The sequence below is a fragment of the Anabrus simplex genome, chromosome 5 (genome assembly GCF_040414725.1).
Source record: "Anabrus simplex isolate iqAnaSimp1 chromosome 5, ASM4041472v1, whole genome shotgun sequence".
In the NCBI taxonomy this organism is placed as follows: domain Eukaryota; kingdom Metazoa; phylum Arthropoda; class Insecta; order Orthoptera; family Tettigoniidae; genus Anabrus; species Anabrus simplex.
This window is the reverse complement of record NC_090269.1, coordinates 93,564,046-93,592,011: the sequence shown is the minus strand read 5'-3', so window position 1 is coordinate 93,592,011 and position 27,966 is coordinate 93,564,046. Positions and strand designations below refer to the sequence as shown.

The 27,966-nt window shown below is 38.1% G+C and overlaps 1 protein-coding gene across 2 annotated transcripts in view; it reads left to right on the top strand.

The window, feature by feature from the left end:
* Rev1 (Rev1 DNA directed polymerase) overlaps window positions 1–27,966 on the top strand; it is a 196,563-nt gene that overhangs the window by 107,434 nt on the left and 61,163 nt on the right. For both annotated transcript variants that reach the window (XM_067148274.2, XM_068227734.1), the window contains exons 6-8: window positions 7,566–7,888; window positions 14,781–14,899; window positions 17,692–17,819. In XM_067148274.2, the coding sequence (XP_067004375.2) occupies window positions 7,566–7,888; window positions 14,781–14,899; window positions 17,692–17,819 (570 nt within the window). The remainder of the gene's footprint in view (window positions 1–7,565; window positions 7,889–14,780; window positions 14,900–17,691; window positions 17,820–27,966) is intronic.

Below are 27,966 nucleotides of genomic sequence, written 5' to 3'. Positions count from 1 at the left end.
GGACATATGATTGGGAATGATGGAACACATGTATGCTGAACCAGGAACGCTGGTCTTGTGATCATTTCGCAAAGTATTTTAAAACTTTGAAACACGTGCCGTGCGCTAGTGGGCTGCCAGCTGCAGCTAACATAGCATTCGGCTCCACCTCACCCAGGCTACGTCACATAATCCATAGAATGTTACATTCCTTCTACCCGGAATACGTCCCATAATAATTACCATAGAAGCATGGGAATAACACCACTGTATGCCTCGTTTTAATATCATTGAAATCTCCAAGTTTCAGCAAGATCCTCCACGTATTAAATAAATTATTAAAGGAAATATGAAACAGTCACCACCCGGAACTCCAGTATAAAAGAGATGCGAGAACGGGACACAAATATAGTCTTATTCCACAGTCAGAACCACATGGGGGGCTGCTGGTGAGCGTCGGTGTGCCGAGATGGCTAAGTGAGTGAAAATCTTCAAAGTTTGTGAGAATGAATACTTTAAATTTCTACGTGCAAATGGAATGAGCCATGGGGGCAGTGATTAAGGTACTTTAAAATATTCCAAACAAATTAGCTGCTGAATTTCAACATTTTCAAAATGATTATAACCTACTGATTCAAACTTAGATTTTCGCCTCTGCAGTGAACATTTAGGTAACTTATAAATTCAGTAATCTCTGAACTTAATATTTCTCCAAGAATAGACTGTCTTTCAAACACTTAGGTTGTTCTTAAACTGTATTATACGAACCGTCTTGTGAAATACTTTTATGTCCTGAACTGTGTAAATACTTGTATTCTGTGAAGTAACCTTGCTCTACTAATTTTACGAATTGAACTGTCAAGATAGTCTTTGTGTGGAACAATTTCACTTTCTTTACTACTTGACAAAAACTGTGCAGTGATAGTCTCCATGTGAAATAACTTTAATTTATTCTTTCCACAAAGTGAACTATGTTATAACAGTCTTTTTGTTATTTATTTTGTGAACTTGAACAGTGATAATTAGAGCCCGGAAGTTAGTCATTTATTTGTCGTTAAAATAGGCAGGCAAAAAGGCACTTGAAATACTGAAAATAGGCAGTACTGTAATTAAAATAGGCATTTATTAGGAGTGAAAGCAAAGAGGAATCTCACTCATTATTTTTTTTTATTTATTTTTTTTTGCTTAATGTCGCACCGACACAGATATGTCTTATGGCGACGATGGGATAGGAAAGGTCTAGGAAGTGGAAGGAAGCGGCCGTGGCCTCAATTAAGGTACAGCCCCAGCATTTGCCTGGTGTGACAACGGGAAACCACGGAAAACCATCTTCAGGGCTGCTGACAGTGGGGCTCGAACCCACTATCTCCCGATTACTGGATACTGGCCGCACTTAAGCGACTGCAGCTATCGAGCTCGGTCATTATTAATAAAAATATGTATTTTAAATACTCATTAATTTCTTTATTATCAATTTATCACATAATTAGCATACTTATTCTTACTTTCCTTGGTTACAAGCAACAACAATGTGCTTTTTCAAAGTATCAACTATCATAGACAGACGCTTGTCAGAAAGAATGTTTTTCATCATGGAAAAGGAACGTTCTACTTCCACTGAAGTGATTAGCGCAAATTTGAAACAATCTATTTCGGAAGGACACATGCCAGTTAAAACAGAATTTTCACCTTTCAGAAATGTTCTTCATTTTTTCAATGTCCACATTACAACTCAAAACACGTTTTTTTTTTTTTTTTTTTTTTTTTTCACTAACACTGCTTCTTTCTTTCTCCTGGTGCTTGTAGCAGTTGATTTACTGCATCTTCGAAGATCGCCATAGATGATACCAGCGAATCATCTCTTTTCTCCAACTTCAAGATTGCTTCCGGTATCACACTATAATGTGCTGTTATAAATGCCAGATCATTGCTGAGCTCTTCATGGTCCAACAACTTATTTACCTGAACTGAAGCAACTTCCTCTACTGATACGGCATGAAGTACCTCACGTATCTTGTCCAAATTGTTGCTGTAATATACGACTGCTGAGATCCAGGTTCCTCATCTGGTGAGAACTGGTTGTGGAAGTAAAGGGAGCTCTGGTGCCACGTCCTTGAAAACCCGGATTCGGGAGGGTGATTTTAGGAACATTTTCTTTGTATTTGAAAATAAATTATCCACGTGAGGATACAAACTTCTTATCTCTTCAACAATTCTGTGCAGTCCATGGGTTAGACATGTGAGGTGGAGCATTTTAGAAAAGAGAACTTTCAAGGCTGTAGCTGCTTTTTTCATGTAAGGTGCCGCATCTGTGACAAAAAGTAGGACATCATCATGCCGTATTCCATCCGGCCAGAGTAACATTAATGAATTTGTGAACAAATGTGCCACTGTGGAACCATTTGCTCTCTCCATCTCTTCTGTCGCCGGCCCCGTGGTGTAGGGGTAGCGTGCCTGCCTCTTACCCGGAGGCCCCGGGTTCGATTCCCGGCCAGGTCAGGGATTTTTACCTGTACCTGAGGGCTGGTTCGAGGTCCACTCAGCCTACGTGATTAGAATTGAGGAGCTATCTGACGGTGAGATGGCGGCCCCGGTCTAGAAAGCCAAGAATAACGGCCGAGAGGATTCGTCGTGCTGACCACACGACTCCTCGTAATCTGCAGGCCTTCGGGCTGAGCAGCGGTCGCTTGGTAGGCCAAGGCCCTTCAAGGGCTGTAGTGCCATGGGGTTTGGTTTGGTATCTCTTCTGTCGTCAAAAGAAATACTGATGATAGGTCAGTTTGCTTTGCTTTCATAGTTCCAATGATGACGTTGGCCATGTAACGTCCCATTGCATCTGTAGTTTCATCAGTGGAGATCCAGATCTTCTTTCCTGCAACTCCGCTTCGAATCCTCTGCAGGGTCTCTTCAAAGGAGATATTCAAATACGTTTTTCTTAATGTGGATTCTGACGGAACTTCTTCTTTAGTGTACTTCTGTAGAAACGTCCTGAGGGTTTCCTCTGCATTAACCTAACCTTTTTTTTTAAATCAGGAATACCAGGTAATTACGCATTGTCACAGCAGAAGGGGTGTGAGGAAGGAGAAGAGACGTACTTCCCTCATCCTCTCTCTTTCCTGGTATTAATTATGTTTGTGCATTCCTTTCACTAATGAAGGTTCTGCTATTTACAGAGGTTAAATGAATGGGTTAAGAAAATAAGCTTTCGAATGCCTGAAAACAAACGATTTACAGAGAACAATATTCCAAATAGATATTTGTGATGGCAATATGTAATTTAATTTGTGCAACCTTTTTTGTCTTCGATGTATGGAAATTCATTATGTGCTTTTTAAAATAAATCGCAGAAAAAAATGCATAGTGATTAAAAAAGGCAAAAAAAAGCCTTTAAATCTGAAAATAGGCAACGGAAGCCAAAATAGGCAAAAAAGGCAAAATAAAAATTGTCTCTACACTTCCTAAATGCACAAAAACATATTTATCTCTATCTGATTCTTCAATATATCCAGTCAAATAAAAAAGGCATTTTGCCTAACTTCCGGGCTCTAGTGATAATATTCAAGTAAAATAACTTCGTATTACTTTCACACTGATATTTGTAAATGGGACTAGCTTCACACATAATACATTTTAACTTCGAGCAGGCAGTTGAAGTATATGTTGTGAAAAGTTGTAAATAATTTCTCTTCGGTAATAGCAGTGTTCTATCATGAATAAACTCTACAAGCATTTAAGACATTTCTTTAAAGCCTTCATGGGACCGTTGAACGTAAATCACAAAGTGCACTTTGTTACCCAACCATAGTACGAGTGACTCATACGTGTGTGCTCACCTCATTGACTCGAGTGAGTGCAACCTGTACGTGAACTACAAGATATTCTAGATCATCTGGGAAATTCTAGAACTTCTGGGTCTTCAAGATCGGCCAACAAGGGAGTAGTCTGTGGTTTTCATGGTTCGGCAGCTATTTCCTGACCTGGACGAGGAGGGCCAGGGTTTGATGCTGACACCGCATTCAATTGTACGAGGGGATCTTGTACTCAATTACTCTGGCTGTACTGTGGTGATGTTATAATTGAAGAGCTCAACACAAGAACCAGACAACACCAAACTATAAAAATTTTCAGGAGACACTAAAAACTTCATAAAATAATTATATGTTGAAAAAGTAAGGGTTATCTATGTACACCAGCTAAAAGTTGTAGTAACATACTGTACATGTTGTAGTACATACTGTACATATTGAAGTGGAAATGATACGGGTTGTGTCACTGGACTCCTCTCAGTTTATTCACACAACCACTGGAGCTGTCTTGTTTCATGCCCTGGTGAACTATAACAATAATGTACAACGGGTGATTGTTTAGTCTGTCCTGTCAATATATTATTAATACTGTATTTGAATTATTTATATGTACATGTTTCGGGAGCCTTAACTCCCTTCATCAGCTTATTTACATGAAAATCAACCTTATCCAAATCTCAAGATACATCATATCATAATAACATTAAGCATTGTCCTGTATAACATCAACTCTAGACTAACATACGTACACTTTGCTTTTTTTTAATAATAATATCTGTTGTAACCCAACACGTAAGGCATGGAACATATTTAAAAACACTCTTGAACAGTTCACTCATTTCTCCTGTCCTTTACACTCTTACAACGTGTATCATCACCCTGGATGGATCCATTAGCTGAGTCAGACACTGATGAAACGATACTTGTCACTGCTGTATTGTTGCTGCTACTAGGAATCTACCATCTTATCGTCCAATTTTGACATCTTGTTGAAGTTAAGACCCTTTATAGGATGCACTGATTTATTACAAAGTTGTATACATATTAAAATTTAGCCATGTATGTGCCAGATGATGATATGCTCAACTGTTGTAGGACCGGACTCTTTAAAACAGAGCGGAACAAACCTCCCGTTACGTTTCTTTTATTGTTATTATGAGTCAATACAGAGCAATTAAGGACCGATATGGTCAAGTTTACAAGTCATTAATCTCATTTTTTGGTCCGTATTGACAACAGTGATCACATTCAATTTTACAAAGTATACATTCATTATTCACCTATTCACTTTCTACAATACCATGTTTTGTGGTTACATAATCATAAAAGATTAAAAAGTTGTGTACCTGTTTTGCCCTTCTTATTGGGCATCATCAGCACTTTAGTTAATCTTAAAACAAACAATTTTTTTAAGGATGATTACATTATTGATTATGAAAAATTGAGATAAGGTATGTTGTGATTTTTAAAAAAAAAATTTCTTTGAATCGGTAGTTAAGAAATTTGACATGGGAAGCACGAGCACATGATAAAATTATTGTAGTATATTTTACAATATTGTCTAAAAATTATTTGTAATAAGAAGTTTTTAAAATCAGCATGTGTCTGGAACTGAAATGGATCCTTTTTTTAGTAAAAGTCAGTAATATTTGCCGCGCTAAGCAGATCAGAGGATGAATTTTGTTTTAAATTATACGTTCCAACTGTTGAATTTAGGTTAAGAAGAAACAAATGGTGTTTCTTCGTTGAGTTGAATTCATTTAAGATATACTCTGGCATAATCGTTGAAATGGAGTATAAGTTGAAGATTTATGTGTGTTTGAAAGTTGTGTTGATTTTTTGGTCCGTAAAATTGAATGGTCAAGTTTGTCGACTGGTGAGCTATGTTTACAATGGAGTATGAGTTATCAGTGTAAAGATACTTTATTATACAGCAGACTTAATGTGAGAGTAAATATCGTTACAATGCAACGAGATTTCTATACACCAAGGAAATGAGGGTCAAAGGAAGTTCATGATTATTCAGCACCAGAATCATCAGTTGAAACTATCTGATTGTAGAACCACAAACAGTCAAGTGGAACATACTTCGAAGCTATATCTTTAACATCCTTTGCCTTATTTGCATTGTCTTCTAAGACACTGCGATGTAGAACACTTGATGTGTCTGGTAAGGATAAATTAGCTCCTGCTCTCTCCAAAACAAAGACATCCTGTACCATGGTACTCAAATTGACACTGCACGACAGTCCATTGCTGTTGTATTCAACGTATCTATATTTTGACACTATCAGTGTTGCACCTGTATGAGGACTGACGTTTGTTTTGAAAAAGGTTTTGAAGGGAGTTATGTAGTCCAAAAACACTGTTTGTGTTACATCATGAACAATGAACTTGCAACTTGCATTCTGTACCAGAGCACGATAATCTTGGGGCAGATATATTCTCTCTGGCTTTTCGTTTTCCTTCTCGATTACGCCAAAGGTCCAGTCGCAGCGGTTGAACATTGAACTATGGTCGCTGCAAGAAACAGACAGCTCCAGGAGCTGTCAGGGTTCATGCACCTGAAGAAACAGTTAAAACAACCCCGACAGCTCCTGTTACACTCTTACCACGCACCAAATCAGTGGAGCATTACAGTTCTTGCACCAGCAGATAGAGCTTTCTTTTTGTGATAGCTTACAGAAAAAAAAACCAAAATTGACCAAAAAGTGGAGCTGTCTGGTTCTTGTGTTGGGCTCTTCAATTGCTTTCCTTTCAATAAAAGAACAGTACAAAAGGATTATGAACATTATTTCAACTTCAAACCTTTCATTCTCTGTACCTGCTCCAAGATAGCATACCGAACACGCCTTGCGTCCGTCTCGTGCTCTTCGTTACAATATATTAGAATCATTCCATTTTGACGGTTTTCACTTTGCAAAGGAAATATAATTTGTCCTCCTATTGAATACATACACATCAAGCATGAAGTACGTGTAAAGATAGCATACCGAAGTATGTGAAGTACGTGTATTTCCTGGTACAATACAAGAAGCCACACAGGTAACAAAGGAATGAGTTACATCAAGACGAGCTTGCATGTTCTGTGAGGAAAAAAAAAAGCAATATCACATCAATTCACAAGTCACGATCACCTGCATTTATTAGGGTTTTTGATATGTAAATAAGCAGCTACAACATGTAATGGAAAGATTAATCACAACCCAGTTTGACAGTTGTTAACCATTTTGGGAGGTATTTCAACACACAAGGAATTCAGCTGGAGCTGCAATATAAATTTTCGACACAAACATGGTTTTTAGAGACATTATATAGAGTATTCAGAATACTTTAAGAAGAAAAGTTTTTATTGTAATTTCCAAGATTTTATTTAGATTCATGTGTTTTTAATTCATAACTTATTTGGTAATATATTGTTGGTATGTAATTGAATCAAGTCCGCAGATTATTTGGTGAATTTTTAGTCGCTGATGAAGAGAATGAAAGTGGTTCTCGAAACATGTATGGCAGATTAATTAATAAGGATTAAATAGTTTCTTTATAGTATTGACAAGGCAGACACATTACCAGTGATTTCTAAGTGTTGTTATTAGATAAACATCAGTGCAGACCAGAATAAACCATAATGGTTAAAGTAATAAATACATCTCGGTTGCAATATATTTAGTAATAATAATAATAATGATAATAATCCACTGTAACCAATATGCTCCACAAGCTGTTGTTTCTATCCCTCCAAGTATTTTGTCAGAAAATTGTTCTTTCTGCACTGTATAGGTGTGGGGTACTCGTTGTCCAGCCGCCTGCACTCTCAGGGAGTGTCGTCGTGTGGTGAGCTGCAGAATTTGCCTCTCAACCAGCTGAAGAAACAGTTTGGAGCAAAGACAGGTGAGATGCTGTACAAGCACAGTCGAGGATTGGATGAGAGAACTCTGGCTGTGAGTCACCAGCGCAAGTCGGTGTCTGCAGAGATCAACTATGGCATCCGCTTCACAGAGCAGACTCAGGCAGACACGTTTCTACAGCAGCTGGCGACAGAAGTGGAGTCCAGATTAAACAGCATTGGTATGAGAGGACAGTGTGTTACCTTAAAATTAATGGTGAGTGTGTCTATCGTGGGCTGGCAAGTTGGTTGTCAATGCCTTGCACGTTTCCCTTCCTACATGGCCATTAGGGTTACCAGGTGTACTTTGTTAGCATATTTTTCTCACCGTACCCATGAAATACAACGTGAAACTCCCCTGTATCTTGTGGTCTGAAGATCTGTAGATATTTGTGACTATACAGAACGATATCAATCAGTCATGACTGTTCTCCATATAAGACTGTTGCCCTGGTGGCACATTCCCTATCATTTTTGAAGCTAGGTTTTGCTGAAACGTTTTTAAAGAACTTGGAAATTTATCAAACATTTCCCTTCATAAGTTATTCCAATCCCTTACTCCTCAGCTTATTCGTTTACTAATGTCATTCCACGTCATCTCTCCACTGGCAGCTTGGAACATACCAATTAGTCAAGCACCTCGTCCCCTTACTCCCAAGTCTTCCCAGCCCAAAGTTTGCAACAATACTACTTCTTTTTCGGAAATCACCCAGAACAAATCATGCTGCTCTCCTTTGGATCTTTGCCAGTTCTCATATCACGTAGTCCAGGTGTCGGTTCCATACATTGGAACCATACTCTAATTGGGGTCGTAAATTTATATCCTTGCTCATTATCATCATCATCATCATCATCATCATCATTATTTCTTTGCTCTAGCAAGCCAGGTACGGTTGTGTACATCCTTACTACAACTCCTAAATACTTTCATAACCATGCAAAGAGATCTGTAACCTTTACCTCAACTGTAAATAGTAGTAGGAGTAGTGATCAGCTAAGAGGGTGGCAGAGAAAGGATTGTTGTAACCCTTTCAAATCACATGTAACAGAAATGACTAAGAGAAGTGTAAAAGTCTTGCCGGGCTGAGTTGCTCAGACGGTTGAGGCGCTGGCCTTCTGACCCCAACTTGGCAGATTTGATCCTGGCTCACTCCAGTAGTATTTGAAGGTGCTTAAATATGTCAGCCTCATGTCAGTAGATTTATTGGCACGTAAAAACTCCTGCGGGACTAAATTCCGGCACCTCAACTTCTGTGAAAACCATAAAGAAGTATTAGTCAAAGTCTTCATGCATGAGGAATGCACAAGATGAATGGATATTCCATTCCATGATGTAATACCAACAGGCAGAATTAAAATACCAACAGTCAAGTAAGTGTGTGAATGGATGAAGTCATCTTGGGAACTGGTGAAACAAGAAATCATTGTGAAAGTTCTCTGTGAGTGAATCTCAAGTACCAAGCACTAGGAAGCAACAGTGGATCTTGAGCCTTAAATCTGGCATTAACACTCAAGAGAAAGGGAACAAATGTCTGATCTTGATCAAAAGATTGTCATCTTGTAGAAGAAAGAAGAATAATTTCCTCAGTAACATTTGTTTTGAGATTGAAGACCGTACAAACCAAAACCACAGAAAGGATCCTTTTGACAAAAATTAGAACAAGTACTCAAGAATTCAAGCCACATTCCTGGACTATACAAAACCTTCAAGATGGCGATATTCTGGATATAGAGAATGTTCTAGAGACATGTACTCTCAGGATCTCTTGAGTGAATAAGTGAAGACCGAGCTCGATAGCTGCAGTAGCTTAAGTGTGGCCAGTATCCAGTATTCAGGAGAGAGTAGGTTCGAACCCCACTGTCGGCGGCCCTGAAAATGGTTTTCCGTGGTTTCCCATTTTCACACCAGGCAAATGCTGGGGCTGTACCTTAATTAAGGCCACGGCCGCTTCCTTCCCACTCCTAGCCCTTCCCTGTCCCATCGTCGCCGTAAGACCTATCTGTGTCGGTGCGACGTAAAACAACTAGCAAAAAAAAAAAAGTGAAGTAGAAAAACTGATCTTGAACTTAGCATCCTCTTGAGTTGAAGTAGAAATGGCTTTGAAAATGTTGAGAACCGGAAAAGCATGTGGGCCTGATGGAATAAGCCTATGTTCAGAGATCTTGAAAGCTACAGGCGATGCTGGAATTGAAAAGCTGGTGAAAATCTGCCAGGCAATATGGAATTCTAGAAGCTGGACCAAGGAATGGGTACATTCACAGCCATCTTGAAAAAGAGGCCTGCTACCAAGAGCTGTGCTGTCACACGGGTACTGCTAAGTCTCCATCATTGCATGTGATTCCTATCCTACTGATGTGATACTTTTTATCATTATATGACAAAGGAATGCCCATAATAAGCCTAAAACCACACATAAAATGGAGAAATACTATCAAAAGAAATTACACTACAAATATACACCACAAGGTATATTACATGTTAACATTCAAATATGAAATACGCGGGAACATGCGCTAGGCCATAAAATGAACTCCAATCATAATGAAATGTAAGAAGTTGTTTCGAATTCATATGTTTAAGGTAAGTATACAAAATTTTATTCAGATCAGTGGAACAGTATGGATTTGTATAAGGAACATTCTGTTTTATATATGGGTATAGATAGATAGGCCTAGTATGTATCCTTTAATATGTATTGTTTTTCATAACTGCTTTATATTTTTCTTTGATGTGCATTGCTAACTTATTATGTATTTTTCTAACTTATTATCTTGTTTACATATCTAATTCATTGATAGTATTTCTTTATTGTAATTATGTGATTAAATGTAAGAGAGGACCATGATCCATAACTTCGCCACTGCTAAAGACCTAAACAAGTTAATTATTTCATTAATTAATTAAATAAATAATGGGATCTGCATACTCGGTTACCCAGGTCTGAACATAAACTCTAATAAAAATGCCTGCACCTGGTAACTGAGGCAATACTGTTGTTGTTGTCGTCGTCGTCGTCGTCACAAGAGTGGGAGATGGGGGAAAGAAGCAGAGCTGAAGGGGTGGACACATAATGCCCACAAGGAAAACATTTAATTTGGAATATATTTCCTAATATTTTCTTTCTCTTTTCTTTCTTTTACTTTAAATCAGCAGTAACAAAACAACAAGGATTAATATCTGAAATGACAATAAAAATCAGCTCACTGAGCTCCAAATTTGCTGAGGAGCATAAGCTGCCTTTTTTACCAAAACCTATAAGTCTTTACATGACCAAACTCTGTTTAATTTTTGGGAAGAATGAACTCCCAACCTTCATGACTTTGAGCGTAACATCAAAATTAAGGCACCTTCTTAAATTGTTCCGGGAGGGGGGAAGAAACTCTCAAGGCTTACGAGAGCCTTTGCCTCAACTACACACTTGATGCTCACTGCTCTTATGCCACAGGGAAGCAGCTCGGATCAGAAGGATCCAGTGCAAAACAGGAGCAAAAGCACATAATACTAGGCCAAGAGAATAAAGAGAATATTAAATATTCAACATGAAAATATTTCAGACGCAGAGAGAAGGGGATGCTGAACCCATTTAAGCTATCCCATGACATAATCACATTAAAACCTAATGGAGCAGAAGGCCTGGTGACACAGTGGATAATCCATGATACTTTATAACTATGAATGGGGAGGGAAACTAACTACCGAAAATGCAAGAAAAGAACATTTTAATTTTGAAAAACTTAACCACAAGAAATCAAAAATTAACTATGGAAACGAGAGTCCACACTTGTGCTTCCTCATGACATGGCACCTACCCAGGTGGTTAATTGTTGGCTTGAAATCCTAGAAACCTTACATTTTACACAACTAAATAAAGTTACAAAACTCTACATTAATACAAATAACAGTTACATGCCAAGGTGAACGCTGGTATCTTCCCGTCGCCACATGCAAATTAGTTCACATAATTGGGATGGTAAAGCCACCTTCCTTAGATGTTGTCCCAGCACACCAGCTGCCTTAATTGAGGGAGATCCTCACACGTCGATACACCAGTCAAGATCACCTCTGGGAGAGCGAAAACTGCCTTATTTATAATGGCAAACTGGGCTCTGATTGGTTAATTTAATTTTAAAAGTTCAGTCGGGGCAAGCTTAGAACTACCAGTGAGTATATGGGAATACCACCTCCAACCATTACATATCGTCACTAAAGAGAGTTTAATCCACATTTCCTAGGTGGCACCCTTAACCCGATGAGTGGTATGCCTGCCTATAGATGGGCTGACGCGAGAATTTAAAGTTTTTCGAGTTTCCCAGTTCGCTTTCGAGTTCGAATTTGATCTCTGACATATTCTGCCATCTGTTGGGCATTATGTAGAACTAATTGATCAGAGATTATAGCTTCGGGAAGTAACTTACAGAGCTTTTTGTAGACGTCTGTGGAGTTCATCTGTGATGTAAACAAACATGGCGGAACAACAATTTAGTTGCTCTTGCAGCGATGTTATTTCGGATCAACGAATCTTTCAGTTATTAACCACAGCCGGAAAGTGATGATGGAGATATTCATTTTAAGGAATTGTTAAGCGATTTGAAAGTGAGAGTGATAGAGAGAGTGCCGAAAATATAGTATGTGAGAGAGAAACAGAGCCTCCTTCTAAACGAAAGAAGAAAAACACAATGAGTACAAAAGCTATTTTATCGCTAATTTCATGGCGGATGGATTACCTTTCTTCACCAGAGTTTCAGGTAACTGTGACAGGCTCTGAGGGCCAAGTAGTGTTTGATGACAACCCGAAAATCATTTATTTTTTAGAAACTTTTGTGCCAGTGAAGTTGGTGCAGATAGTTGGAACAAATCGGCATCATAAACAACCAGTAGAAAACATTTAACTATCACCACATTCCAGGTTTGGAAAGTATTTTAAAATATCAACTTATATACTTCTAAGAAGTTACATGTATTAGTTGCCTACAGATTTTAGGAAATAATATTATTTTGGGTTCTTTACTTTGTATAAAGATAATGCATGTATGGGCACATAAGCTTAATTTTGTTTTCTCTCAAAATAATATTCAACATTTATAAACATGTTAAGCTAATCACCGCACTGATAAGTTAAAAATTGAGGCTTCTACAATTTTTTTTACATACGAATGAAAAAACTCAGCACTTAGAAGATTAATCAAATCAGTGATATCTATTGGCAGGCTTCAGAACTGCATAGTAACATAAAGTTTAGCTTGTTTCTACAAACTTCAATTTATTCAGATGTTTAAGGTGTTGCCTATTATTATTATTGCTGTTGTTATTATTATTCTGTGACTCGCAGAGGAACAGGAAGTGCCTGGGTTGTATGGCTGGACAGGGGATTACTTAAAGCAACTTTTACTTTAACAAATTTGGAAATTTTCTTTCTTTCCTTAAAATTCAGAGAGAAAAATTTAATAGTTTAGCAAAGAACAGTTGAAAATATTTACAACAAGCTTGTCAGCTCCAACAATGCCTTGGACTTAGAAGTCCTAAATCAGGTACAAAGTAAATTGGGAGAAACTCCCAGTCGTTAAATTACATACAAAAGAGCATAATTGCTCCTGACAGTTACAATGTTATGAAAGAGCGTAGTTGTTCCAAACAGGTACAATTCATAGGAAACTAGGCTCCAAAATACAAGTGGCTAGCCTCAAACAGGCAATCAGTGGCTTTTTACACTCTTAATTACACATGGTAACCACTAGGGTGACCTTTTCATACTGTTCATACTCTGGGTGCCTCATGGGGCTTATCTATTACCAAGGTCCACAATAAGTTTAAGTACTGTTCCCAAAGAGAACCTAAACATAGACACTGTACTACAAGGACTTATGAATAAAAGGAAAAGGTTACGCACAACAGGCCACTAACAAAAGGCAAGGAGGCAAAACACCAGCAATCCTTGACGAACATTCTGGAATAGACGAGAACCTTAGTGGGTTTAAGGCCCAATGACACAGAGGTTAATCCCACACCAAAAAAGGGTGGTTAAAGGGGGGAGAATGAAAAAGCCGAGACAAGATTTCCAAAATTTAGAGGTTGAAAACTTTAGTCACCCAGTTCAAAAGCTGAAGGGAAGACAACTGAGGGTCACCACTTGTGCTCTCTTACATTAAATATTTTCCTAGCAGGGAATAGAAATAGAGTCCAAAGGCTGTGCAGAAGATCCTACATTTCAACCCCAAAAAGGAAAGATTACGTGTTAGATATTAAGAAAACTGCTGAAACTTTCCCCTTGAACTATCTGCAAGCAGGATCACATGTTTAGGTAAATTCTGCTATTACCTTGTAGCGCTGGATCTTCTTCAAGGCGGCCGCGCCCTGCTCCCTAGCTCTCTCTGGCCTCCGTCAGGTTGCACTCTCAAGAACTGGAGCAGTCCAGACAAGACAGCCCTAAAGTGCTCTCCTTATAATCGTTCCCTAGGGGAAGTTCCAGACTAAATTAAAGTACAAAACGCTGATAGGCTGAATTTCCATACACACCCCCAGGTTTGATTGGCTAGAGAACATAATTACAAGCATGTGATAGGTAGATTACAATAGAGGAGGAACCCACTGAAGCGTTGACAAATTTGATACATTTAAAGAAAACAATCCTCAGAAAAGGTTTACCAATAACAAAAACAAAATTTCAGCAATTAGTTTGTGTCCAGCCATTAGATGTCACTAGCAAATAGATGGCATAGCCATCCAACTGTTGAAGAAGAAGGTTTTTTGAAAGTTTTTAAAAGTTCATGTCCACTGTCCACTGGCATAGATGGCCATAGAGAAGGTGTGCAGTTTAAGTAGTCAGGGAAGGCATACCCCTGGTACAATTATTATTATTATTATTATTATTATTATTATTATTATTATTATTATTATTATTATTATTATTATTATTATCATCACCTTTGGAGCATTTGTCAATGTACAGTATGACTTAGGAAATGGTACTGTAGAAATATTTCCCTTTACAAGTCATCCTACTGTGTTCTAAATAAAATATTGTTTAACTCTGACCCTAGTTGCTAACCCATCTTTGTTCATTGTCTGTATTGCCTTCTTTTAACAATTATCTGTTACTGACATGTTGAAGGTTCGAGCAAAAAATGCGGGCAAGGAGACTGCAAAATACATGGGTCATGGAGTGTGCGACCACATAACTCGATCATCCACTCTGCCTTCTGCAACATCTGATGCCAGTATAATTGCCAGGTATGTAGTAGAGTTCTCCTAGCAATCTTGTAAGTTCGTTTCAGTATGGACATACTGAATATACGTGAATAATCCCAGCATATTTTTTCAAAATGTTACAGCAAAAAGTTGGGATGCAGGGATTATTTGCATTAAGGTTGGTACTGTGCTCCTGGCACACAGAGATTTGAAAGTTACTATTTCTCTCTCCTCTCGTTTGGCAACTCTGTTCCTGCCTTAAGCGACAAGTGCGCTGCTTACGTATCGCATCATTTGGGTGGCGGCAGTTTAAGTAGTAGTGTGTGTTTCAACAGCTGGCTTGAATTCTCAGTCACAACTAAAGAAATACTGCACATAGAAGATGGAGAGCAAACTGGTAATCGCACTGCAGGAAGAAAGTACAAGCACCGAATGTTACTAACATGTTTGACCTTCTCAAACTAGTACCAACCTACGAGCATATACTACTTCTTGGTGACTTAAACACAAATATCTTAGCCCTGGCTGGCAAATCTAACCAAAACAGCAACCTATTAACCTCATTTATCTCCGTCGACATGACGATCTTACCATTGGATGCAACTAATCATGTTCATACACTTAAATATACAAGCCATATTGGACTTGACCTTCTGATTACAAATAACCCACATGGACAAAAATTGTAGTATTTGATTGAAGGAAAAATGAATGGGTCATGGTGTATGCTGTCACATAACTCATTCATCCAGTTTGTCTTCTGTGTCAAGGGTTATGAACTTCATGTTGTTGGTCCGTATTGAACTGAGATAACATATAAATAATACACAGGAGAGTTTTCCACGTATTCAGTACTACCCGGGGTCATCATGGCTGATGATGACCCCGAGTAGGACCGGGCGAGTTGGCCGTGCGCGTAGAGGCGCGCGGCTGTGAGCTTGCATCCGGGAGATAGTAGGTTCGAATCCCACTATCGGCAGCTCTGAAGATGGTTTTCCGTGGTTTCCCATTTTCACACCAGGCAAATGCTGGGGCTGTACCTTAATTAAGGCCACGGCCACTTCCTTCCAACTCCTAGGCCTTTCCTATCCCATCGTCGCCGTAAGACCTATCTGTGTCGGTGCGACGAAAAGCCCCTAGCAAAAAAAATGACCCCGAGTAGGGTTGAAAGTCCCATGTAATGTAAATAACATTGTAAATACAACTTAGTATTGAATAGGTGGAAAACTCTCCTGTGCATTATTTATATGTTGTCTGCTGTGACATGGATATACACAGGAACAGTAACTGCCGGGCATTTCACCAACGAAAAGCCGTGTTTCCTAGGATCAAAAAGAGGATGTGCAAGTATTTGAGTGAAAAGAAACCGTTTGGACATTTAGTCACAAATTAAATATATTGATTGAAAGCTGTAGCAATAACAAGAGTTATAATGTACTTTTTTTAAGGCTAGCTCAGGATGCCTCACACATGTTTTTGAACATAGTTACCTAGTTTTCACAGGAAAACTAGTTTTGTACATCATCTCTCAGCCAATTATAAAAAAAACATAATGAATTTCCATAGATTAGATATTTGTTTGCACCAGAGAAATTCATATTTACTCTTGCGAACTGGTAATGCAACCAGATGTCAGCATATTTTGAAGATTACAACATGTAATTTATTGTACTATTGTAATTATACTTCTCAGTATATATTTAACAAAGCTATACAAATACTGGAAAAACATTTTTTTGTTAAATTTCACTTCCTAAAATTAGAGGGCGGGGATTATTCGCGTATGGACGGTAGTATAGCTTTACCGTTAATAGAGATGTAGAAATGAAGGTCTAACAAATCTATACCAATAATACGAACCACTCAACCGACTTCATTCTTTCACCATTTGAAAGCTTATTTCTTCCATATTATTGTAGGCTTTTATAATTATGCCAGCTTTTGCATAAAGCAGGCAGTTTTAAAAACAGTGGAGTAAGTCTGAAAAATTATGCATCTGGGACACTTATGAATATGAAATTTCATTATTATTGGTCCGTATTGAACTGCGAATTACAATAATAGTTAAATATTTTATATTTCATGTTCACCTTTTCAATACAAATTATAAATGATATACATTTATATTAACATTCAGGGACTAGTTTCGACCTAAATCATAGGTCGTCATCAACCATGAAGCAAATTACACAAATGTATCGACTAAAATAAACAACGTAGTGACATAATGGTCTTAAAAAACTGTACATACAATCAATAGAATTTTAAGTTAAGACTGGTTGAATAAAATAATTTCTGTAAAACACTTAAGCAATGGAAGACACAGTGTAGTGTCAATAATATTAAAAATGATATGTACATACCATATCAGAAATAAGGTAATGTTCAAGATTTTCATTGCATTACGTTAAAGAGATCCTTTTAAGAGAGGTTCCTATAATGCTGGATTGCTGCTCTATGTTATCTCTATGAATATCTATGAAAAACAACTTTCACTTCATTGTGGTGACACCAAATACTTCGTGCTATTAGAGAAGCCATGAGGCCATATAAACTGCGTTTATTACTAGTACTCTTTCCCAAACTGTATCTCACGCACTGTCAAGCTTAAGAGTACTCTAATCACATCGGTACAAACGAACCAGACCGTAGGTGTAGTTAACTGTTGAGAACACAAATATTACTCAGGAACCTGAATGTGACAAGCCGCCATCTTACTATCTGTTCAAACGACATTGGATATGGTGTCTGTGTGTGATGTAATCAATGCTATTGTTACTGAACAGTATACTGAGTCCATTTCATAACAGATCAGCTTTATGTTTGCTGTACAGGGAGGTGTTAGCATTAGAACATCAGCTGAATGTGACTCCTAGTGATCTGCGTGGTATGGGCATCCAGGTGTCTCGTTTGCAGGCAGCTACAAAAAGAGACAGGCATGTCTCCGCTAACAGACAACAAGGTAAGTGTTTTTTTAATAAAATTATAACATTGTCTGTACATTTAAAATTTCTAATTTGTACTTCATTTTTATCTTGGATTAGATATAAAAATGCCGTAGGTTCAGTTCATTTTTTTCCATCTGTCCATTTTTTATGACATCACAGAAAAATTATTTAAGAAAATTTCCCAAAACTTATTTAAGCTCAGGGATAGCTAGGTTCTGCATTAGGCTATATGAGGGACATCTAGGCAAAACCAAACATGTCCCCTAAAAAAAAAATCAAAAATTAATGTAAGCATTGGTTTTGATGCAGTAGTATTGTTTGAACGTTTTTCATTTGAAATCTTACCTCATCTGAACAGATCCCCCTAATATTGAACGTACAAAAATATAGGTCTGAGCTAAAACAGACATGTCCTAGTGGTGGGTTCGAGCAAATAAGGATGTGTTCAAAGTAATTAATTACAGTCGGAATATTTGTTGCATGATACCAGCTTCATGTCCATATTGACAAAATGAGTTATACAATAATGTAGGTTTTAATTCATCCTATTCAATACAATGCTACCTCTTCTGTGAAGGAGTCAAATTTTCATTATTGACCCTACATGTTTCGACGCTTGGTATGGACTTGACCTTTAAAATTACATATGTTACAATCAATAATATGCTTAACAAAAGCTTTAAGTAATTAAGTTTTACAGAGAAATCTTGAATATTAAAACTACACTTCAGTAGCTCAAGGCTATTATGATTAAAAGTTTATACATACTCTTGCCTTAAATCTATTTAAATCTAAAAACAAGTGTAGAGTTCAGTTAAAATGATTTTAGAATACATGTTCTATAGGGAGCGTGCACGGTACTAGTAACAGAGCGCTCTGGCGGAGTTCCGAGAATTCATACGGTGAGAGTGCGTTCCGCTGAAGTGAAGACTTGCGTCATCGTTAAGGCAAAAAATATTGTTGCATCTTGTTGTCAAGATATGAAGTAGTGCTATGGAAGTTGTAATACAATATGGGTTTGAGTACATACACTTCCAAAATAGTTGCAAGTCAACAGTAAATAACGCGCAGAAACTTGTTGACAGTGGCCATGTGTTACAGTTCTACGTTCTTTATTATTGGTGGCAAGAAATTTGCTAGCACACAAGCTACGTAAACAATGTCACTGATATACTGAAACAGATCTTTAGGAATATTTTTCAAGATTTTGAATATTTTCACCCTCTGTATGCATCTTTCAACATGAATTCGCACTCTTGCTAAACTCTGAGTTTGTAGCACTTATTCTTCTGTAAATCTCCCATTGTGAAGAAAAGGCAGCATAACAAGTAAAGAATGAGGCGACTGTGTTTTAGTACCTCGGAATCCTTTGTGGGCTAATATAACGTCCCCTTCACTCAAAAGATTTAGGAAGCCTGAATTGTTAACAATAAAAGTATCACTAGTTCTTCCACCATAACAAGGGGAAACAAAAACAATAGTTCTGTTTGGGGCCACAGCTAATATTATTTTTAATGTATAACATGACTTGTACGAAGAATACATGTAACATCTCTCATCTATTCTTGCTGGCGTTTCTGATTTCATTTCTGTGCAATCTATTATAACTCGTGCGTCAGGATAAAATGTTTTAAAAGAGCAAGGCCAAGTGTTTTGCACGGATAGTTTGCTAGGCTAGAAAATAAAATTAGAAGTGCATTTCTTGACTGTTCCGCGCAGCAGTAGTCCGATGTACATCAAATATGACTGCCAAGGCAGCAAAGGTTATACCCAATTTCATTTTCATTAAAAAGAGTAAACAAACATCATTATTATTTATATTTATAGAAACTTTTAATGTTTTAAATGAAACACTTGTTAAATCCTTCAACTGTGCCTCACTTTTATGCTCTGGTATCCATGAAATCCTCTGCATATGTCCCGGGGGGTGTTGGGACCACAATTTTTATCCACCTTCTCTGAAATACTTGGAGGTACTGTGCTTGAGTTGCACTGTGTGCCTACATCATTCCCACTAAAACACAAGTGAATTCGAAAGGCGTTGCTTCAGTCTCAAATGCTGCTTGCACCGACTCATGTAGTTTTTCACACTCATTTTTCTCAATAAATTCATGAGTTTCCTGATTAGAAGACGTATGCATATTTGAACATTTCATTCGTTTACTCGCTCTTTCACACCAGGATACATCACATTCTCTTTTCGGTTTCTTCTTATAGCTCTCATGAAACACAGATGGTATATATGATGGATGATTTTCAATATTACTTGGCTTTCCTCCAAAAAACGTTCACTGCAAATGACGGAGCATTTGGTGGGTTCCCATGGAGTTCCATCTGCGCTGAAATGCAGGAAAACATCTATTATTATTATTATTATTATTATTATTATTATTATTATTATTATTATTAATATTCAGCGTAGTGAAGACGTGTGCACATGGAAGGTCATGAATGTAAACATACGAACCTGCTGCAATGCATACTTGAAATGAAATGTACTATTTCAAAGTGTACTTAAATGAACGTGTTCTTGACTTGGCATACCTGGTATGGTTGAATTGTGTGACATGAAATGTGTGATTTACATGACAAATGAAATAAGTTACTGTTCTTACTTTATTCTTCCCACAGCCGAAATCCACTTCCTGCGTCTGTCCGATTCCCATGGACGACCAGGAAATGTGCGAAATATAATTCCTTTTCCATGCGTGTTTCTTTGTGCGTTGTGGCAGTTCACTGCACAACAGTTTCTATTTGATTTATGTATTTTGATATACTACTACCACCACAATTTCACACCCACAGTTACACAGCCTGGACTGACCGCTCAAGACAAGATCACCAGAACGTTACCGATTTCTTCCGCTAGAGGCGCTAAGAGCGGCCGTGCATGCTCCGTATAGTTCAATACAGTGGAACCTTGATTCTCCGTTTTTAGAGGGACCGCGGAAAAAAAAACAAATCCGTACAACATGGGAAAACGGAAAGTCCAGAATCGAATGAACCATCAACAATTTGGCTAAATGTCCCAAAAATGAAATGTGTATTATTATTATAATCTAATAGACATGCAGATTACGAGGTTACACATGGTCAGTGTGACGAATCCTCTCAGCCGTTATTCCTGGCTCTCTAGACCGAGGTCCCCATCTCACCATTCTATAGTTAATCAATCTAAGGTAATCATAGAATGATGATACAGATGTTGATTCCCATAGGGAATCTGAAATATTTGTCCCGAATGAGTAAATTTATAATTCCAATATAAATGGTCCGTTATTGGACATTATAAATTTTCCAGCCAACTCATTCCTGGTTGCCAGCGTTTCGCCCCAGTGTGCTAGGTTGGGCTCGTCAGTTGGTACCTAGCACACCTACCAAGACGCATGACCTGTGCATACCGTGGAGGCCACTGAGTAGGCTAACTGAAGCCACCGGCAGTGCCAATGCACTATGAGAGACTTCATCTCACTACCAAAAATTGATGCCTGCTTGGCCATCAGATGATGCATCAATTTTTGGTAGTGAGATGAAGTCTCTCATAGTGCATTGGCACTGCCGGTGGTTTCAGTTAGCCTACTCAGTGGCCTCCACGGTATGCACAGGTCATGCGTCTTGGTAGGTGTGCTAGGTACCACCTGACGAGCCCAACCTAGCACACGGGGGCGAAACGCTGACAACCAGGAATGAGTTGGCTGGAAAATTTATAATGTCCAATAACAGACGATTTATATTGGTATTATCATAGAATGAGTAAACCTGGAATCAGCCCTCATATGCAGGTAAAAATACGTAACCTGACCGGGAATTGAACCCGTGCCCTCCGGGTGAGAGGCAGAAGAGTTAGATCGCGGGGCCGGCTTCAAACATGAATTACCGGTACACGAATTAAAAATCTGATACCAGTAATGCCAAGCCAAACAACAATCGACCGCAAGTAGTATTTAATTCTCTAATCTAATAAAATAAAGCACATTAGATATAAAAGCGCCCAACATGATGGCGAAATCCCTTTTTTTAATCTTCCAGTTTAATTTGGTCACCGGTATACAGTTCGTAGTCAGTTGATGGAAATTGTGTACCGCGTAAATTAGGCCTACATCGACTTTTAAAGGTTATGTTGAACTCACGAATATGGTTTCGAATGTAAATATTGATTCTCGAAAGTTCTCGAATGCATTATATTCAATTCTGCCCATCACTTATCGCTAGTAATCACAATCAAATTGGAAAGAGAAAAAATATCATTTAAACTTCAGAAATTACGGTTATTCATGACCTTGAGCTCATCTGAAAAGCGCGCTCACTGTACAAGTCAGTACGAGTGCGAAATGCTACAAACTTTTTTAATGTAACGTGTGCAATTAAAACAACTGCAGTTTTTATGACATTTTAACACAAAAACATGATTCATATATTAGGACCAAAACAGTAATAGGCAATCCCAAAACCTCCCATGGCTTCATGCATGTAAGGTGCAACATCTGTTCTGGTCTTGATAACATAATCATATACGATGATATTAAAATAAATAAATTTGTGTTAAGAAGGAGCAGTTTCAATTTCTGCCTGAAAGCCCAGTTACAATACAATGCCCTGAGGGAAGTGCCGGAAACCTGTTCGGTGATACAATTGAAAAAGTAAAAAAATTAAACAACTAACCCTGGACATAATGTAGATGTTTTGCAAGTACGAACATTTGACGAAACTCGTTCCATCTTCAAGTAGAGCTGTCGAAATGCGCTCTGTCTCCTTCCAATTGTTGTGGCCACTCTTTGCTTTATGATTTCCGAGGATTCTCTAAACAGTACCACCCGAATGCGATGCTAAGATGGTCCCTTATGCAAGATCATCGCCGATCGCTTTTTCAGTACAGTACTTCCTCTAATTATTGCAATGACGGGATGTTAACACCAAGTTCCGTAAGTGTGCCGTAGCCGTCCTTTCGTGAGATACAGTCTCTTGAAAAACGCGTGATCAAGGATTTAGCGTTGATGGAACTGAAATTTCTGGATGGTTGATCCGGGAAATCGTTTCTTCGAGGAATGGATAATATGGGATTTTTACAATGTGATTTAATTAGGATGCTCGCGGGACCACGTAATTTGAACGAATAATATGGGAAAATGTAGTTTCCGGGAACGTATAATCAAGGTTATACTTACTGTAATCTGTTGTACAAAACATAGTACACAGATTTTTTTTTTTTTTTTTTTTTTTGGTTTGTTGAAAAGGTTTTGAATATTAAAATATTTTATAGTTCAAGGTCATCATGAGTAAGAATTTGTACACAGTGTTGGGATGACTGTAAAATCGAGTTAAATTTGAGGTATGATCTCTTGTCTTGATATATAAAATTATAAAATCCTGTTATATAGTAACAGCCTGCTCTTTTTTATGTTGTTATATTCTAAATACTCCTTGAATAGTTGTCAAATGCATTGATGTAGGGAAGTAAATTATATACATAATTGAGATTTGATGTTAATTGAGACTGTCAATGGATATTATTTGACATGTTCTGTTATCTGTCATTGTTTCTATGAATACAGAATCTTCCCATTGCTAAATGTCAAATAATAGGTCGTGTGGCCAGACAAACCACCCTGTATTGAAGAATGCACCAAAACAAGTCCTGACATAACAAAACCATTTTCAGGGCTGCTGACAGTGGGGTTCGAACCCACTACCTCCCGAATGCAAGCTCACAGCTGTGCAACCCTAACTGCACAGCCAACTCCCTCAATCAAACAATATTTAAAAATTAAATGTACAATTATACACACAAAAATACAAAGTAACCTTTACTGTTAAGAAACTGATAGCACAGGGACCGCTGCTGGGAAAAGCCCTCTCGTACCACACGTTGCAAAATGGTAACATTGCCTTAAGCTTTGCCTCCCTCCTCTTCGCTGGCCTATGGTCTTTTGTGGTTAGTCACATGTGATTGGAAAAATTCCGAGCTGTCAAGACAACCTACTAATGCTTTCTTCATACTCCATGCCCATTACAGCTGGAAAACACGTGTTGAAGCAGCTCTCAATCCCACTAGTTCTGCCCAAACTATATTGGAGAAAAGGTAGGTAAGACATAAAGAAGCTTTGCACCATGAGCATTTGATTAGAGACAGTTTGCTACAAGAAGCACATCAAATGTCGCAGTCCATGGAATGAAAACAAAATGAAATTGTATTTTCAAAGTGGTCTGGCCTGTCATGAACATGCGCTGCCTTGTACCACACACATTTTCACATTTTTGTAACCTTTGGAGAAGACAACTGATTGTGTACAAAGGTTTGGATTCAAAGAATATTCTTGTCTAATTTTCCGGATTTAGGGGCAACGACATAAAGATTTGGGACTTGGAACAAGGTTTCCTTTACTCCTGGGCCAAAAAAGCAGTTTCCTCTTGCAAAATAATAAGAATCACTGGTAAGAGACGTCCTTCTGCTGATGAGTGATTACACCGCACCTAATACAGTCTTGTCAACATGTTCATGTAGTGTCCTGCCACCATGGAATTCAAAACTGAACCCTTATTGGTCCATGTTGAAAACGCTAAAGAGGCCACGTTTGCTGATTTCATCTTTTGAATCACTCAAAAATGTATTCAAAATTGCAACAATGCCAGGCTGAGTGGCTCAGACGGTTGAGGCGCTGGCCTTCTGACCCCAACTTGTCCGGTTCGATCCTGGCTCAGTCCATTGGTATTTGAAGGTGCTCAAATACATCAGCCTCGTGTTGGTAGATTTACTGGGACATTAAAGAACTCTTGCGGGACTAAATTCCAGCACTTCGGCGTCTTCAAAAACCGTAAAAGTAGTTAGTGGCGCGTAAAGCCAATAACATTACTATTAAATTGCAACAGTACTAGTGAAATCATTTGTGTATCGTTTCGTGACAAGGTTGGTAATTTTTCTTGACAAAATATTACAAGATTGTTTTAATTTATCCACCCACAAACTAAAGCCTTGAAAGAAGGAAAATATACCCGCTGAGCTGCTTGGTGTGTCCATCTTTTTAAATCACAATCATGGCCGATTTTGTGTGCGATCTATCAATACTCTCGCAATGGTTCTCGGATGACATAAGGATTTTGTTACATATCCTTTCTTCCACATAACAGACTTCCGATTTCTCTGTTTACCACTGTCATTTTGCCAGTAATCGATCATTATTATATTTTTTTTGTAGGAAATGCCGATAAAATTCAATTTATTTTCCGGCATGCTGTCTTTAACATCTTCACCGTCACTCCCCACAGTGCTACGGAAATCGCTTTCATATTCAGTGGTGTCATCATTGGTAGCATGGTCAAGATCAAGAAATTGTAGTGTATCTTCTGTAATTAGTCTGCCGGGCTGAGTGGCTCAGACGATTAAGGCGCTGGCCTTCTGACCCCAACTTGGCAGGTTCGATCCTGGCTCAGTCCGGTGGTATTTGAAGGTGCTCAAATACGTCGGCCTCGTGTCGGTAGATTTACTGGCACGTAAAAGAACTCCTGCGGGACAAAATTCTGGCACCTCGGCATCTCCGAAAACCGTAAAAGAGTAGTTAGTGGGGCGTAAAACAAATAACATTATTATTATGTAATTAGTCACAGAACATGTTGTTCTTAGCACATTGTATAAGTCCTGAAAAACCTACAAAAGTGGAAGCAGCTACATTAATTACAAGAGAATGATTTTAATGTTGTTTTATTTGCTCTTGTGAATGCAAACTATGTATTTCAGTATGTAAACATAGGTAAACCAGGTTGCAAGTCTGATGTTGGAATGTTGCTCCACAGGGCTCATTACACTGCTCTCTAAAAGTAATGTATGAATTGGAAGTGACACAATGGAAAATAATCTGAAAGTATGTCTCACATCTGTATATAACAAAAGAGAAAACCTATACATGCAAATGCAACAAAAATGAAAGTAAATAATATTAGTGTAATAAAAAAACAAATAATAATAAAAATGTCAAGATAATATTTCAAAATACAGATGTGATTTCGTCTGTGACCTTTTTAAAATCATCTATTGCACCTGATGATGAACCAACACAAGCATTGTCCACCCTCTTGACTGGTGCTCCATCCTTACACCACGGACGACAAAGTTCTGCTGGCTATAAACCAGCTTGAAAATCAAGTGTAAGACATAAAATGACACCACAGCATAGAGGCATGATGATACACTCTTATTTCCACTAAAATTTCACTTTCCAAAATTTGTTGGTTTCATCCTTATTCCGGTAAGGTCTTCAATTACAGACTGATAAGAGCTTGTCGTATAGTTGAAAACAGATTTTGGATTTTAGCTGCTGTGTGGAAAATCTTCAGATAGCCTATGATGGTGAATATTGGTACGTTAGAATACATTGTTCTCACATGTGTCAGTCTACACAACTTTCTTCATCAGAGTTCAACCTTGTTGCACCTCTACTGCCCTCCAGGCTACACCACCTGCAAAAATTCCACACAAGGATGAGTGATACCAGAATATTGGAGAGCAGATGGTGGGACTAATTCGGGACTAGCCGAGCTTGGAAGAATTCTTCGGAATGCTAGATCAAGTGCAAAAGCTACGCATCAAAACTTCATGTGTTATTTCATGTTCAATGAAGGGCATATCTCTTGACAAGACAGATTTGTTTAAACTTTCTAACACATAACACCTGAGGTTTTAATTGCCTATATACGGTTATTTTTTTGCTAGTGGCTTTACGTCCCTCCGACACAGATAGGTCTTATGGTGACAATGGGATAGGAAAGGCCCAGGAGTTGGAAGGAAGTTGCCGTGGCCTTAAATAAGGTACAGCCCCATCATTTGCCTGGTATGAAAATAGGAAACCACGAAAAACCATCTTCTGGACTGCCGACAGTGGGATTCAAACCCACTATTTCGCGGATGCAAGCTCACAGCTGCGCGCCCCTGATCGCACGGCCAGCTGGCTCGGTGAATGTTATTTTACTCATTGTTATGTGATAGTGCTAAATATGAAATGGTTGCAATTTGCTGTTGTGGAAATTAAGAAATGCATTGTTAATCCTAAAACTGGCGATCATTTAACCTGTAGTGGCTAGTATATTTTACTGGCATTGCAAACTCAATGTGTAAATTCTGCTAAAATTAATTCACAAGTCATATATCCATCAAATAATACATCATTTTATTCATAAAAATGCAAAAATTATCAGTCATAATCATATATTTTAACATTCAAAAACTCAAAACATGGCACAAAACTATTACAACAACATTACTGAAGACGACAACGTCAGCAAGATTTGCTGCTAGTCACTGGCATCAAATTGAACTCGGCGGCCAGCAAATTCAGCCCGTCTGATAAACCAAGAAATGTTTCAATATTACCGGATATTATTTATATGAGAGCATATTAACACTTTGATATCAGAAGGTAAACTAGCGACTAAATGTAGTGGGTGATTTGATAACCTGTGAGGAAACTGGGCTAATATGGGTCTGCCAGTCAATACAATGGATTTACACAATCAGCATATGGTGATTATTAAAGCCCGGATTTTTATGCAGTAACAGGTTGGATTGAAAACTAATTTGGTTAGTAGGAAGTGTTGGCCACCCGCTCTTCCATAGTGTAGCAAGAGTAACATAAATTATAGGGGTTCTGATGGGCCGTACCCCTAGCATGATCGTTGTGAAGGTAGACTGTACTTGCTACTCGCTTCAGTAAGTTTGCATTCTAACCTATTACTGCATAAACATCCGGGCCCTAGTGATTACTAATTCAATTCATCTTCATACATGTTTCGAGAAAATGATAATTTCTCTTCTTCAGCGTTAATAGAAAAAATAACAGTCAACATTTCCAAGGAAATGCTTAAAATTACAATATATAAGACCTCGCTATAAAATACCTAAATTTAAAAACACACATTAAAATCTACAATAATATGCTTTTTCATGTCACTGTCCTAAACCTATCTTATATTATCTCTTGAGGAAAATATTAAAATCTTTATCACATTGTGAAAACAATAACATTCCAATTCTTGAACTGCATTGAATGTGTTACAACGAATATAAGAACAAGTGTGAGGACTCCTCGAATTCGAGCACGCCCTGCCAGGCAGTGCTAGAGTGGGCAAGCTCCACAGTACCGATCAGCTGCTGTTAGGAATGATGCCAGAGGA